We start from the raw sequence: 16,721 nt of genomic DNA, 5'->3' as shown, positions 1-16,721 counted from the left end.
TGACGGTTAGTTCTTTGGTGGTTTTGGTCTGTGACTGAGTGTGTGCATGCAAACTCAAAATATATAAATGGACAAAATGAAGTATAATTATCCTTGATAATCTGAGAAACTACATGCTGATAGTCGCCCAACTTGCTTTAGGGAATTACTTAATTAGACGGGCAGGCTCCCAAGCTCACTCTTGGCCTCTTCTTAGCTAATTTACTTTGTTGGCACCTCACAATTTCTTTTCAGACTGAAAAAAAATGAAGAATGTAAAAAAAAAACCAAAAACGTTTGTACAATAAATGTTGAGTATTCCTACATGGATTCATTGCATTGTTTTTCAGTAACAGAGGGATAAAAAGCAAGAAAATTAAAAAATAATCACAATATAATTATGCTGGTGTTAGGGGAACCATCAGAAAAATAGAGATCTCTCAATAATGACATTCAATGCAGTTACCTGGCAATAAATAGTACCTGTGTGAGGTCTCTTAAGATTATGGTGTTCTTATGGATGTAGTTGAACTTATATTATGGTCCTAACTTTAATATAGTCACATTTTTATGCCTTGTAAATATGTCTAGTTAGGGAATTTATATTAGCTTGAAGTAGTATATTAGTTTGAGGTACATTAAGAATGATGCTATTTTTGCAGACATTTAATTTTACATCCACCTTTGGCAACCGCAGTCATAAGAAGTATCAAAGAGCAGTATTTATTTTAATGAGATGTACAAAGCAAGTATCACACACACTCCTTTTTGCTGCACTCCTCTAGTTGTTACCTAACAAGCAATGTCATGTTGAATGTGACTTACAGAAAGAGTGAAGGCTGGAAAACATCAGCTTTCACCTCCAAAAAATACAACACTGCTAATACAGGACACTGCACTTGATACAGTGGTATGAAAAAGTTTGGGCACCCCTGATCATTTTCAGGATTTTCCTTTATAAATCATTGGTTGTTCGGATCAGCAATTTCAGTTAAATATATCATATAGCAGACAAACACAGTGATATTTCAGAAGTGAAATGAAGTTTATAGGATTAACAGAAAGTGTGCAATAATTACTTAAACAACATTAGGCAGGTGCATAAATTTGGGCACCCCAACAGAAAAATGACATCAATATTTCGTAGATCCTCCTTTTGCAGAAATAACAGCCTCTAAACGCTTCCTATAGCTTCCAATGAGGGTCTGGAGTCTGGTTGAAGGTATTTTTGACCATTCTTTACAAAAAATCTCCAGTTCAGTCAGGTTTGATGGTTTCCGAGCATGGACAGCCCGCTTTAAATCACACCACAGATTTTCAATAATGTTCAGGTCTGGGGACTGAGATGGCCATTCCAGAACGTTGTAGTTGTTCCTCTGCATGAATGCCTTTGTAGAGTTTGAGCAGTGTTTGGGGTCGTTGTCTTGTTGAAGTATCCAGCCCCGGCCCAACTTCAACTTTGTCACTGATTCTTGAACATTGTTGGCAAGAATCTGCTGATACTGACTGGAATCCATGCGACCTTCAACTTTTACAAGATTGCCAGTACCTGCACTGGCCACACAGCCCCACAGCATGATGGAACCACCACCAAATTTTACTGTGGGTAGCAAGTGTTTGTCTTGGAATGCTGTGTTCTTCTTCCGCCATGCATACCACCCCTTGTTATGTCCAAATAACTCAATTTTACATTCATCAGTCCACAGCACCTTATTCCAAAAGGAAGCTGGCTTGTCCAAATGTGCTTTAGCATACCTCAAGCGACTCTGTTTGTGGCATGTGCGTAGAAAAGGCTTCCGCCGCATTACTCTCCCATACAGCATCTCCTTGTGCAAAGTGCGCTGAATAGTTGAACGATGCACAGTGACACCATCTGCAGCAAGATCATGTTGTAGGTCTTTGGAGCTGGTCTGTGGGTTGAGTTTGACCGTTCTCACCATTCCTCGCCTCTGCTTATCAGAGATTTTTCTTGGCCTGCCACTCCGGGCCTTAACTAGGACTGTGCCTGTGGTCTTCCATTTCCTCACTATGTTCCTCACAGTGGAAACTGACAGCTTAAATCTCTGAGCCAGCTTTTTGTATCCTTCCCCTAAACCATGATGTTGGACAATCTTTGTTTTCAGGTTTGAGAGTTGTTTTGAGGCTCCCATGTTGCCACTCCTCAGAGAAGATGCAAAAGGGAGAACAACTTGCTACTGGCCACCTGAAATACCCTTTCTCATGATCGGATTCACCTGTGTATGTAGGTCAAGGGTCAATGAGCTTACCAAACAAACTTTGTGTTCCAATAATTAGTGCTAAAGGTACTTAAATCAATAAAACAACAAGGGTGCCCAAATTTATGCACCTGCCTAATGTTGTTTAAGTAATTGTTGCACACTTTCTGTTAATCCTATAAACTTCATTTCACTTCTGAAATATCACTGTGTTTGTCTGCTATATGATATATTTAACTGAAATTGCTGATCCGAACAACCAATGATTTATAAAGGAAAATCCTGAAAATGATCAGGGGTGCCCAAACTTTTTCATACCACTGTATATGCACAAAAGTAAAGACCTAAAAATAGAGACTGAGAGAGTGTTGACGAAGTTGAAGTGGATTGCGCTGAGTGTAGTGGATTACTTTTGGTTGCACATATAAGATTCTAAGCGTCTTGTCTTCAAATCTACTTACAGAACAGTGGATCTGTTGTCAGGAAGGTCCAGCAGGACAGGAGGTTCGGCTGTCTGGGAGGGGTTGCCTGGTCGATTTGTGTGAGATACTGAGTCTCTGACACCTGGAAAGCCAAACGTCAAATATCTGCATTAATGTTCGACTCCCATTGTTTTGCAATGATACTATTTCCTTATATTGAAACTTTTTATTTCTTTGTTCACTCACATACCACTCTTCATCACATTCATCATTAGTTTCCTCACAGTGCCATTTACTATATTAACAAATGGTATGATAGGGTCACAAGCTATAACAAGGTACAACTAACTTTAAATCAATAACCTTGTCCTCCAGAATTCATCATTTGCTGCTTCCTTCATGAAAAGACCTCAGTATCTTCTCTGTGCTCAGCTGGCACCAGAAAATGGGTGTTTCCACCATTGCGCATGGAAAATATGCAATTACAGCAAAGGCTCATGACTCATGGTCAGTGGAGAAGAGGATGATATATGTGAATGCAGATATGGGTATGCCTCCTTAATGGTTACATACATTAGAGACACAGGTACTGTGAGATTCTAAATACCAACCAGAAATCGAGAAGAGGCAGAATCTGAGAGACCTATATGAACAGTTAATTTAGCTTATGTGTAGTGTAACATAAATTTCCTGTTCATAATCAGATACTGCTATAAACACTGATGAACAAGTATGCTGTATCTCCAGTAATGATGTAGGCTTAGTGTGCTGCAGGAAAGTAGAGGACAGTATGTGGGGGTAATCTGGAAGTACTCGGAAAGGCTTACTGTCAAGAAAAATCAACAGTGACCTCCCATAAATGCTATGCTGTTGCTTCCACTTACACCGGGCCCTTCATAGTTGCATGGCCACTTTAATTCAGCATCTTCATCCAGTACTAATCCATTGCTGAAATACTGTTGCTCACATGTGTGCATGGTTTCTAAGACTTGAGGCAGAATATTAATGAAAATTTTGATGTAGCTAATTTAATTTTTTTGCCCTTTCTTGCTTTCTCTCTCTCTCTCTCTCTCTCTCTCTCACACACACACATATATATATATATCATAAGTTGATTACATGATCCCTCCTACCATAGAGCTGCCAGACGCGGACCTTGTCCTCATAGGGCAGGTCGTACTTCAGAGGGTCTCCTACAGGTCCCTGGTAATACGGCCTCATGATGGACTCTATAGCTGAGGTGTGAACCAGGCCGATGGCATGTCCAAACTCATGGACTGCAACCGCAAACAGATCCATCCCATGAGAGTCTGAGAGAGAGAGAGAGAGAGAGAGAGGGAGAGAGAAAATAATAAAATGAGTTTACATTGTGTTAATTAAGACATGAATCAAGAATCAAGAGTCTTTATTGTCATTATGCAAGCATAACGAAATTTTGTAAAGATTCTCAGCTCAAATGCACACATATAAATAGCAGCAAAATTTAAAATGAACACTTAAGAAAAATATCAAAAATATAAAACACAAAGTAAAATGAAGTAAAGTAAAAACATGTAGAAATGACAAGAAAAGGAAAGTAAAACTTTGTATACCCAATCCAAAAAATATACTATAAACAAGTGAAACTGCACAAAACTGTATCACAGCAGTTTTAATCTTAACTTTCTTTGAATTTCTATCTATCTATCTATCTCTCTGAGTGGGAAATGACATTTTGTTTCTATATACCGGTACTCTAAATGTGGAAATGACAAACAAATACAAACTTGAACTTTAAATACAGAATATTTACAGGGAGAAAACGGGAAATTTTGACATTTCTAATAATTCAGTGAAGAACACTCTAGAATATTGATACCTTTTTAATAATGTAGCAACCACCAGTGAAATACCTGCAAATAGCTGCATGAGAAGGGGGATATGAGTTACTATTGTAACTTTAGTTACAGTGGGACTATGCAGAGTCACAACTGCGGTCCTACACTCAGCTTAGTGATATAAAAAGACGACTTGTGACCCTCTCCACTATTCTCATTTACAAAAATACATTTGCTCCATTTGTTTGTGGTGGTCCACCACAGTATTTTGACCAGCAGATATTGATTTTCTGTATTTATTTTTTCTTTTTTAACTACTAAGCTACTAATATTAAAATAAGTACAACTGTATATCATTTTATAGCTGTGCACAGTGCATTGATTCACTCAGCCCATCCTTGTCCTGCTTTCCGCCTCTCTCTCATAAACACATTGACAATAAACCCGTCTGTGAATGGTCATTGTGCACACTCACACAACGACACATGATCATGTGTGCAAGGAAGGAGTGTTGTTGGCTTTCTCTGCAGAGAAGACAGCTGTCCAAATTCCTGAATTGAATCAATCTAGACTTAACCAATGGTTAGTATCATGCACAAACTGAACTGATGCGTTCAAGTGTACTCTGATAAGTTAGTCTAGCTATGTTCTGTCAGTCTTGAAATCCCAACTCTTCAAGTTCAAAACAGTATTAAGGATAACTGCAGTCAAGTGAACTACCATTTGAGAGCACCTTATATGCGGTTGGTGTTATTTAGAAATTGATGTATGAAAACATGATGTGCCTCCTTCTATGTGTGAGCACGTGCACACCCACCTGTCAGCTACTGCCTCAAATAGAATCCAATTCTGCAGGAACACTGAATCTCAGAGTTAAAACAACATTACAGCTATGTGTATGGAACTAATTCTGCAGCTTCAGTAAAACGAGTTACATTTAAAGAGCTTTTTACCTGTGACCACTAGCACAGTTAAAATTAGGATTCAAACACGAAAACATTGTGCACTATACCGACAGCTTGTGTATGACCAGTAGGTCTACGTGAAAGGTTTGGGAAGACCCAGTGGAAACAGTCGCCAATGTGACCTTTCCACCTTAAGTCTGCATCCTAAATTGACCCAGTCAAACCCCCGTTCAGGTATTTTATCCTTTTTCAACTCATCTGCTTATGGTGCAAATTAAGAAGCATGACAGACAGCTCAGGAGGCTTTGAGAGCTGTTAGGTGTGTGGTGTGGTGAGATAACTATGGTAATACTGCCTGAGTCCCTGAGCTGGCAATCAAAACCTGAGTGCAGAAAGACACCTAGAAAAACTGTAGGATATTAAACCACCTTTAACTTGATATTTAGCTAAAAAAAAACCCAAAAAACAAAAAGAAAGAAAGAAAAGAAGAAAAAGAAAAGTCTCCCAAACTCTTTCTCAGAATCTGCAAAGCAAGGAAAAAGCTGGGACTTGGAGATTTAGATTTGCAAAAATATGGAGAGAGCTTGTTAAGCCAAGCTAGCTTAGAGTCCCTTGGTGGCCAAGCTCAAGTCTGCATTCAGTTTACCTAAGGTTGGCCTTGGACTGGGACATGCACCCATGCTTACAATACCCAACTGGGGTATTCAGAAGGCAAATGCCAACTCTAATCTACAGGAGCACATGGTGCAGAGAGGGAAGGTGCACAAAAGGAAGGATAAAGAGAACAGGCTCAGAGCAGAGCATGTACCATGTCATCATATTTACAGTCCATGTGAAGCTGACAGAATAAATGTAATGCCTGTAGACAAAGCAGGACCGGAGAGAACTGTGTGGATGAACCAGATTTGTTTAGGAGGGCGGAGAGAGAAAGAGAGAGAGAGAGAGAGAGAAAAGATGTTATCTCTACAGATTATTGAATACAGAATATTGTTCTGTTGGATTCACTAGTTAGCTAATAAGTATCTTGTGATCAACCCAAATATTCCAAAATGCTTTCATTGTAACATGGGAATTAAGTACTTCATTCACCGGTCTACATGGGCTCACAGAGAGTCTTTGATCTTAGAAGACATCTGGATACCTCAAAAACACCACATTGTCCTTCACTGATGCCCTGAAATTTGCCTGCAGGGCCATAATGTTTATGGAGGATGCAGTCAACATGATTCTGAAGAACCTCTGACACCCAAGAACTTTTGTAAAGAACTCTTTGAGGACCTTTTATCTAAAATGAAAACCTTTAGTCAAGAGCTTCTGGTCTCCTGAATTGTACCAGGGATTTGCAAATCCCTTACTAAGTTCATAGTATCTAACTTGATTCAAACAAGGGATTTACTATATTGGGTTGCAAGAGTTACAGAGACTTGTGTAGGCAGTAAACCGGTTAGGAAACATCGGCAACATTCAGTCAAAAGCAATCAACCCTGTGTAAAAAGGAAGACATGCTAACAATACAAGCTGCAACATAACTTACAAAAAAATTACACTTTTAGAGAGGACAAAGGATATAATACATGCAAGTGCCTTTGTAAATGTGGGTATTCTGTTTATTAGTAATACATAAATACATGGACAAGTGCTCAGTCAGTGACAGTGATGTGGTCAATAGTCAGCATCCAGTCCACCATTTTGCAAAACACTTCTCCCTGGACAAGACCAGAGCAAACAAATAATTGACTAGGCAGAGATCACTGGCAACAACCTTTTCCATCCTGCTACTCAAGGCCAAAGACCATCACTACCAATCTCTTCCACACACATCATCCAATCTTCTTCCTTCTAGGAAGCATCTCTGCACAACTGGAGCCAAAACAAACAGACACAAGAGCAACTACTTCACCTTGACTCATCACCCAGTGCTCCTCATTAATACACCTGCTTTTGTCCAAACTAGTAAACAGAATGAACACCAGCACCATAATGTACAATAGCCATTGTCTCTGTGACACAAAACTCTAGTGATCATCTTCCTCCAATGTTTATAATCAATGATGTGATTATATAAATCATTATGCTGCATTTGGGAAAACTTCTTGACATGGTCTTCTCAGTGTTTCCTTCATTTTAAACATTTTCTTTGGAGAACTCCTTACAAAGAATAGCTGTCTAGAGTAGGTGGTGTTGCTTGTTACCGTGCTCTATATTTCCTCAACACAATTACTCTGTTGTGTGCTATGTTTTGTGCTGTTGCATGCAGTATCATTTTTTTTCTGGAATGTATTCTGCTCATATCTATTTGTAGTCTGAAGAGCAGGCCCAATGCAGAATTTCCTAAAGTTGTGTTTCTTCTGCTGTTGTGTTTCATAAGTATGAAATCTCCTACCAGGACAAACCCAAACTTGTCAAGATTCATTCCACAGCAGTGGTAACGATGTCACTGTCTCCACATCCATATTCAAATGGCAAAGCAGAGCTTATAAATATAAAAGAAATGTAATGATTAATTGACCAAATGCGAACAGAGTAATGGGCCTGAAATACCTTGTGTAATACATAATTGATCAATGTATATTGTGGTTGCCTCATTCCTCTTCAGTTCTGTGAAAACCGCATTGACAATGATATACTGAGTAAGTACTCGACATGCAGGGGTCTTTGTTTCCACTCTGTGACTGGTTTCAGCAGCTCCCTCCCAGGTTCTTCAAGACAAACAAAAACATGTGGTATATAAAGACCAAAGTTTCTTCATGTTGTACATATTTTACAAAACCATAGCTGAAAAGCTGAACTGGCGGTGGACTTGGTGACAGGTATATCTGTTGCCTCAGATCTCATACAGAATGATGAAATCACCTTGGTTTATGGACCCTCCAGTCCTCCAAGTAGGCATCATCTGTTGTGCACTCAAGTGCAGTCTTTATTGTGATATGATGTAACACACTAGCTTCTAGTACTTGACTAAGCTTGAGAAGGACAATGAGCCCTTAGATGGAAATAAGCAGACAGCTCAACTGTTAACTTTTTTATTTGATGTGAGTTCTTGTAATGCTGAATGCTGAATACAATCACAGCACTTTTTCTTATGTTTATTTATCTTAATGATCAAAATTCATCTTGGTTTTGCTGACCTTGAATCTTTTGCTGAGACAATATACATTTCTTATTTCAAAAAAGTGAGTTTTAGATAAATGTATTTCAGAAATCGTAGAGAAAATTCAAAGTGAAAAATGTATAGTAACTTTCCATTTCAACCATTAATTTTCAAGCACCAAAATAATGTCAATTTGATTTGTCAATAATGACAAATCAAGTTCTTACTCCTTGTAAATAAATTCTGAAATACAGAATCTTTTTTACATACAGAATACAGAATTTTATTTCTACAGCAAAAAGAGAAATTATCTCAACACTACATATCTTTTTATAGCAATGTTTAGGTTATAGCCACAAAAGGCCAATGAAGGATGACCGTTCACTACCCGCATTTCCCCTTTCATCGACACATTTATCTCACAAATAAAGGCAATAATGGTGAGAAATGCATATGTACATTAAATGCAATAAAATCAAAACATACAGTAACACTCACTGGAACAAACAGTGTCCCACTTAAGATGATGTTCAAATTCTTAAAAGGAAAGAGTGTTTCTCCTTCTCACCATAGTTGCATACACACAGAAAAAAATGTATTAAAAAAATAAATTCACCTGCATAATGATGCTTTTGTTTTAGTGTGTGAAATCAGTTGCTGTAGCAGATTGCTGGCAGAGTGATAATTAATAGAAGCAATCTGCTGCCTGTCAAAGCAACAGCAGCACTTCCAGACCTCCACTTATTTGATCTCACCAAGATCCTGCCTCTCCCAACTCCTAATGGACGGCGGAACCATTAATCACACAGCAGGAGTGAACTGGTCCGCTAAATGTGGTATTTAATATTCCACTATTCAGCATCATCATACGCATTATGAGCTGGCCTTACTGGACCCAGATCTAGGTTCCCGCTGAGAACAATGCACCGGGGGAGGGGGGAAGGGAATTAGCAAAGGCAATTACTCATATATGGATTTGTCTGATAAGGCTCATTTTTCTAAAGACGATTACATGGCGCCACATTCTGCTGAAGCACCAACATTCAATTTTTACCTTCAGGTCTGACCTAACAAGTTTACATCTTCTCTAGAGATTACCACACTTTTGAAAAAGTTGCTAAGAACAACAATTTATGAATCTGATAGCTATGGGAAAGCACAGCTAAACCTGACAGGATTCAACGTCTGCAGTCTTACGAGAATACGTACAAGCAGTGATACTAACATCAGCCAAACAATGCCTTAGAGACAAGCTGAAGCTGGGGGAGGATGCTGTGAGACAGAGGCAGAATTTGACTCGAAGAACTTAAGAGTTGTTTAATTCACTTTTTTCAGATCAATCTGGCAGCCTCAGAGTAGTACAGAGAAGGCAAAGTCAGTGGCTAGAGAAAGCATTATAATCCGGAGGTGAGTTGAACTTCATAGAAGAAGAGAGAATTCCACCAGGTCCATGGCTATCTTTGGGGAACTGATTAAAACATTTGGGGAGACTTTTAGTCTTCAAAAGATTTAAGAGTTAAAAATAGCAGTCTGTGCTTGCTTTAAAGATGAAAAAGTTTGATGTGCTGTATGTGAATTTCACCCTAGAGTGGATTCACAGTCGAAGAGAGAAATATCTTTGAAAGATATGATTCACACAATCGATTCATAGTTCTACTTTCTCCTACACCGTGGGCCACTTTACCGTACTGATACAATAGGTACCATCATCTGTTAGTCTTCCCGAATTATTGATGGCATTTTAGGATTAGTTTGAGCTATTTTACTGGTTTATTCTTAAGTACAAACATATTTCACATATCTCTGTAATGTCTCTGTAGCTTAGTTGTTGTTTGAACGTCTGAATAACTATAAGAGTAACTCTTTTTACCATTACTACGACACAGAGAAATAATTGCACTTGTGTAGATGGGGTCACAAGTCTGAACCCTCCCTCCCTCACTTCCCTGCTTCCATTAACCAAAGCTACGTCTATGCAGCTGCTGCTGGCCCCCGACCCTATGCAGCATCCTCTGCTTGTCCTGCCACTGCTGTGGCCTGGTGGGAGGTCTAATTGGAGCAGATTGAGCTGCTGTCCTGTAACATATGGCTCACAGCCCTGACAGTGCAAAACAAAGGAGGGAGATCCACACAGATCCTGGGGGGGGGATAGACAGCCGTTCAGCCACTCACGCACACACACAAATACATACACAAATACACATACAAAGCTTCATCCGTCAGTTCAAGGTTCAATTTAAAACATGAGGTCAAAATATACGGCAGAACACTGGTTCTTTCTATAGAGCTTTCTTGTGAGTTTACTATGTGAAACACTGCAACAGTTTCAGATTTCAGATCTGTGATTTTAGAGTTCAAGCTTTTAAATTCTCAAAATAATTATTGTTTTCTGCTGTGCTACCATGCTCTTATTAATATGTGCCTTTCCCATTCAAAACATGCCTATTCAGAACAGTCCCACTGCTGGGCCTCGGGTATTGCTGCTTGCAGCTGTCTTGAGAACCATTCATCCAAACTGCTCCACACTCGACAATGACTGTGTCGAGTCATCAAAACCTTAACATTAAAAATCAAATTAGATGATGCCTCATTAGGTATAATCTGTGCCAGTGAGAGAGACAGTTAACCCAACCACTTCTCTACATGGCTCAGGCCTTAATGTAAATTAGGGTCACAACTAACAATTAGTTTAGTTTATTTTTTATAGATTAATCCAGTGACTAATTTATTGATTATTCTAAATATTTGATGTATTATTCAATTAACATAATAATTAATTTACTGAGCATTAATATTTTAATATTTTATTCAATCACCTAATCATCTAATTTCCACATCACCGCTGTGTTATGTGTCAATAAAAATGGGCCTACTGGACCTTAAATTCAAAAGGATTGCTGAGACATAGTAATTCACTGATCATTAATCATTTAATGATCAGTAATTCAATTACCTGAAATAAACCAGTTTTTACTTTATTACTTGACTTAAAAAATAGTTATGACATGAATTTATTTAATCACTGGAGAAATATGAAGTTAAGATAATCACAGTTCTCTAGATATTTGGAGGACACGCACCCACATATGGACCGAGATTCCTCGCTCTACAGTTAGATGAAGAAAAAAGCCATTCAATTAACATGTCTGATCCCAATTTCCCTGCTTAAATCCACAATTGCCCTCAGCTAATCGCTAACTGAGAGATGTGATGTCAAACAGAGATGAAGGAAGTGGGCATGCTTTTATTTTGCCTCAACACTTTGAGTTCAGTCAGGGAGAACATAACATCATCCAGTTCATCCTTTGAATCTATGATGTCACACAAGCAGCAGAGTTGAAATTCTGGTCCTCCTCATTTTTGAATAACGGTCTGCACAATAAAGGACAAGGTGACGTGATGTGAAAACATTTGAGCGATAAAATACAAAAGGGCTTCAAAACAATTCTGTCAAATATAGCACAACCAGTAACATTACACCACAAACAGGATGTTGGTGTGTTTTGTGAGTAAACTCATATGTAAATACTAAATTAGAACTACCTAATTAACAGATATTCTTTGACATCCAAAAAATACAGATCAAGATTATGATTTCCATACATTTTCCTGTGGTTATCTGCTGTGAAAATTAAATGAAAATTATTGAATTCTTTGGATTCCCATAGTTCAAACCCTGGGAATGGCCCACAACTGGCAACTTTTTGAGGCTGCAGTGACATCAAATAAAGTACTGATGCCTTGTGTTCAGGCACTTTAAATGGGCTCTGCTTCTTTCAGTGCGTTGCACAAGATAATGTACATATAACCCTGAAAATCACACAGTGTGTAGGCCCGGTGTCACTGCATCTTTGTGTCAGTGCTGCTGATTCACAAAACACTGCTTGCCTACAGATTTCTCTCTGGTGTGCCTCAAGCTTTGTAAGAGAGGTTTGTGTCAGCTTTTGCCATGGATTTATCTTTCTTCCAGGAAGTACTCTATTTGGGATGTATGAGGCTGAGGTGAGAAAGAGGTAGTTAGAAAAAGGTATAAGGTGCCAACTCTTGCAATTCTCTTTCTCCTGGAAGGGAAAAAGACTTCACTTGGAATCAGAGGAGGAGTAATTGCATCCACACATATCACAAACTTTTGGCTACACTTCATTCTTGGCTTTGGGGACTTTTCAGCAGATGGTAGTACACAGCACGACAGTAACAATTAGTCTTACCCTGCTTAGGTGCTATTTGCACTGGTACAGAAACAAAAGCAAAATACAGACATCAATTACGCACAAACAGCAGATATAATTAGAAAGATCAAAGTCAATTTATTTATTTTTTTTTAACATTTAACTACAGTGGAGGTGGAGTACATACCAAAATGTACTCATGCCGAATGGCATATTTCAGAATAAAGTACATTATATCATTGGATTATAATTATCAATGCATTAATGTGTTGATCCTTTAATGTTGCAACCAAAGGTGGTCTAACCACATTATACAGGCAATATTATGGTGTAGCTCTTGAATGTTCACTCTGGGATCAATAAAGTTTTATTTTAATCTATATTATTACAACTTCATTTGTTTGTTTAATTATATAATTAAATTAAACCTGAAAAGTAACTACTAACTAAAGTTATCAAATATATGTAATGGAGTAAGAAGTACATTATTTGCCTCTGAAGTGTAGGGGAATAAAAGAACAAAGTAGCAGAAAATAAAAATAGAATACAAGTAACTCAAAACTGTACTTAAGTACAGTACTTGAGCAGATTGTTACTGACAGATGATAATAATATTAACAAAAAACTGTGGATCTTTCTGTTGCTCGTTTGTTTATCAGCCAATACGGGTTCTTTCATGATGTTTACATAAACTGTATGCCAATATCCCTCAGGGTATTCATCTAGCTTCACTACCTCACCATATTTTCAAGGTCAAATATGAACTTTCATGCTTAACTTCACTTGACCTTTTGTTTTGTTTGGCAAGAACTGCTCTAAAAAAGTTTCCAAACTATTTCTTTCATCATCTCTTCCATTCTTATTGTCACCATTCCCTCGCTCCTCTTCTGTCCATCCATCAAATAAGGGATGAATGGAGGTATTTAGCAGAGGAGATGGAAAGGTCACTTTAAGTTCAGTCATCCAGATGAAAAGAAGACTAAAGAAAGCAAGTCAGAGAAAAGGAGACTAAATGATTTATGCTGTCATTCGTGTGACCGCACTGAGACAACCTCTGTTTGACGATGCATTCAGTGTGACTAGATCACTCCATCCGCTCATGTCATCTGGATGAGTGGACTTATAATGCAAGGGACAGTGGGGAGAAGTGAGCATGATGCTGAGTACAAGACCGCCGAGCTTCTTGTCAGAGCATGATGATGTCATCACATGGTGAAAAATGGACCTGTTGTGCCATAATTTTATTTGAACACACAAGCAGCAAATTCATAAGATAACAAGGTCATAGACATTTTATCTGAAGTGCAAAGAGGAGGCGCATGATTGATGATTTCTACAGGGAGGACAGACATTGTACTGTGAGTGAATGAATGCATGAAGGAGTGAATTCAATGAATCAGTGAATGAGGTGACGTGCAAAGACAAAACAGCAAAGAACCGTGCTGTGTTTTTCAGTGCTGTCTAAGAATAATGGATATTTCTAATATAAGCCTGTCTATTTTTGATTGGCAAAGCTGATTGAATTCCATTTCGAGCTGCTGTCATCCTGTCCTCATTTCAAACTCGCAGATCTCCCTCAGCGGGTAATGAAGCTCTTTGAAAATGGTTTGATGAAAGAAATTTGGCCAGATCATTCAGGATAGCATTGCATAAACCAATCTATTAGCCCACACAGCTCAAAGCAGAAATGCACTGACTGAATATGGTTCACTGGCAACATAGCCTGTGTGTCGATGGCTGTAATAACAAACTTAATAATGCAGATACTTTTGATTTTTGGAAGGGGTTATGAGAATTCCAACACCAAGATTTCTGCCTTCACCCTAATAGAGTCGGACAATAGAATTTCATTTGGGGTGTGAAAAAATGATATTCTAAATGTCATCGACTAATTAATCTATGTTTTTTCGATCATATCAGTCACTAAAATCCAAATTAAATGTGACAAAGTTTTCAAACAATAAAGTCTTCAAATCACTTGTTATTTCAGACCAAAACATATAACATTATAGATATTTAACAACAAAATGTAACTTAAGCTGCCAATGTTTATGAATTTGGAAAGAAACCAGAAAAAATTGGAAACCAGACATATGGTATAATACGCAGGAATAATATGCAGGAACTTCATAAAGTAAAATGTAGAGACTCATACGAAAATATTTCCTCTAGTCATCACTAATGACCCACTGTAACTGTGACACAGCATCTGTATCTGCAGAGACCCTGCCTTCTGCTGTATTTTCTTATCTTCTCAATATTTTGTTGTGTTGGCCTCGAAGGATCTGGAAAAAGAAAGCTTGAGTCTCATTCCCAGGTCATGAAATACTGACGCTTTGGGTTGGTGGCTGACCTAAGTATGAGACTCAATAATCAACTATGGTTCTCTGGAATCGCTTAATGATGTGTTTACAAACACCAACAAAGAAATTCTGCCTATTATGCCCCTAAGTATTAAATCGATTATATTGTTGAGGAATGATTTTTTTTTGTCCATTGTCTAATTCCTAAATGAGCTAAAAATCTCATTCTGTTGATAATTTTAGATCATTTTAATTTTTCCTGCTCAATGACCCTTCACTTCTCAATATGATGTTGTAGTTAGCCCTCTAGTGTCATTTCTGGAGGTGCCCCTCTAGTGTGGGAGTATTAAAAACAGGTGGTCAGACAGTTCTAACACAGGACCTTCTCCCAGGATCCAAAGTTCAAGTCCCATGCCAAAGACAAGTTTTTAAGTTAATATACTTATATTAACCCAAAGCATAATATTTTTCTTAACGCAGCCAACTAGTTTTTGTGCCTAAACCTAACCAAACTGCAACAATTTCACAATGCCAATAACAGTCCGAAACTCCTAATACCTAAAATGATAGCGTTAACTTACTGTTAACTATTGCTAACAGACAAAGCTGCTGTATTTGATGAGTTGGGAGTGAGAACATGTTGCAACTGTAGCACATTATCACCATGTGCTGTGATACAGAGCACATGAAAATGAATTGCTTAAAATAATTAATAAATGTTTGAAGCATAAATGGTTGAAAGAAAAAGTTAAACCAACTTATTCCAAATTAGCTTTAATCACAAGAAACCAAGGTCTATTTCACTCTGTGCTGCTGGCACCAAATTGATGATGCCCAATACAAACAGGCTGTGGTCTAATGTAGCAGATTGCATCACCTGGTGATCTGAAGGTCCAGGCCTCGTCGTCATCAAAGTGTGTATCCCCAGCTGTGAACCTCTCTCCTGGGAAAAATGCATGTGCCACGGTGCCCCCTGGTCCATCAAAAGGATAGCCATCATTGTGGTCGGCCTTCGTGAAGTCGATTTGAATGTCTGCATCACTTCCTGCTACCTCGTGGAAGTTAAGTGGTGCGATGTCACTCCAGACCTTCAAGGCGTAGTACATCAGGGCTCGAACAGTGTCCCTGCCCAGTAAGGCCGAATCCTTCGGGAAGGTCCTCACCCTGACAGAAGAAAGGGAGAAGAGCATTACAGCATTACATACAAGAGAATAGGCGGCTGATGAAAGAAGTGGATGGGAAACTAGACAGAAGAACAAAGTAAAAGTGGAGATAAGAGAGGACAACTGGGGGAAAAGAAGGGAATTATGATGGACAAGAAATAAGAGAAGAACAGCAAAATTAAAGGAGATAAGGCTAAGAGAGGTAGAATCTGTGGGAGGAGACATGAGAAGAAGAGGAGTGTGTCAAGGGTAAGAGTGTCAAAGATGAACATGATGATAGAGAAGAGATGAGAAAATGTGGGAAATAGACTGCTGAGCACAGGAGACAGAGGCAGATACAGTTAGAAGAGCAGGATGGAGAGACAGCACTGAAGCGCACAAAAGCACTAAACCATAATGGCCAACTACACAGTGTTTCCCCTGGGACATACCGGCACGAAAAACAAAAGTTTTGGTTAGAATGATTTATATGAGTCCACTGGTTTTTGTATTTCATGGTTAGGTGCTCCTGCTGCTCACATATACTGGTGATAAATTGAGAATACAATGTGTCTTTCAAGAGATTACAGCATCTACTTTCAGGAACAACTCATCAGCTTTTTCGCTGTCTTCCCCTTTCCTTTTCAGTCCAAATAACTTTTTTCCCTTCCTCTCAT

General features: G+C 38.5%; 1 protein-coding gene across 1 annotated transcript in view; it reads right to left on the bottom strand.

Annotated features, from left to right (window-relative positions):
- LOC124051899 (matrix metalloproteinase-17-like) overlaps window positions 1–16,721 on the bottom strand; it is a 67,302-nt gene that overhangs the window by 11,233 nt on the left and 39,348 nt on the right. Inside the window, exons 4-6 of the mRNA XM_046375680.1 lie at window positions 15,780–16,066; window positions 3,751–3,927; window positions 2,657–2,759 (exon numbers count right to left, since the gene is read on the bottom strand). Coding sequence (XP_046231636.1) covers window positions 2,657–2,759; window positions 3,751–3,927; window positions 15,780–16,066 — 567 coding nt within the window. The remainder of the gene's footprint in view (window positions 1–2,656; window positions 2,760–3,750; window positions 3,928–15,779; window positions 16,067–16,721) is intronic.

The sequence above is a fragment of the Scatophagus argus genome, chromosome 20, assembly GCF_020382885.2.
Source record: "Scatophagus argus isolate fScaArg1 chromosome 20, fScaArg1.pri, whole genome shotgun sequence".
Classification (NCBI taxonomy): Eukaryota; Metazoa; Chordata; class Actinopteri; family Scatophagidae; genus Scatophagus; species Scatophagus argus.
The sequence above is the reverse complement of the archived record's forward strand: the minus strand, read 5'-3'. Positions and strand labels throughout refer to the sequence as shown.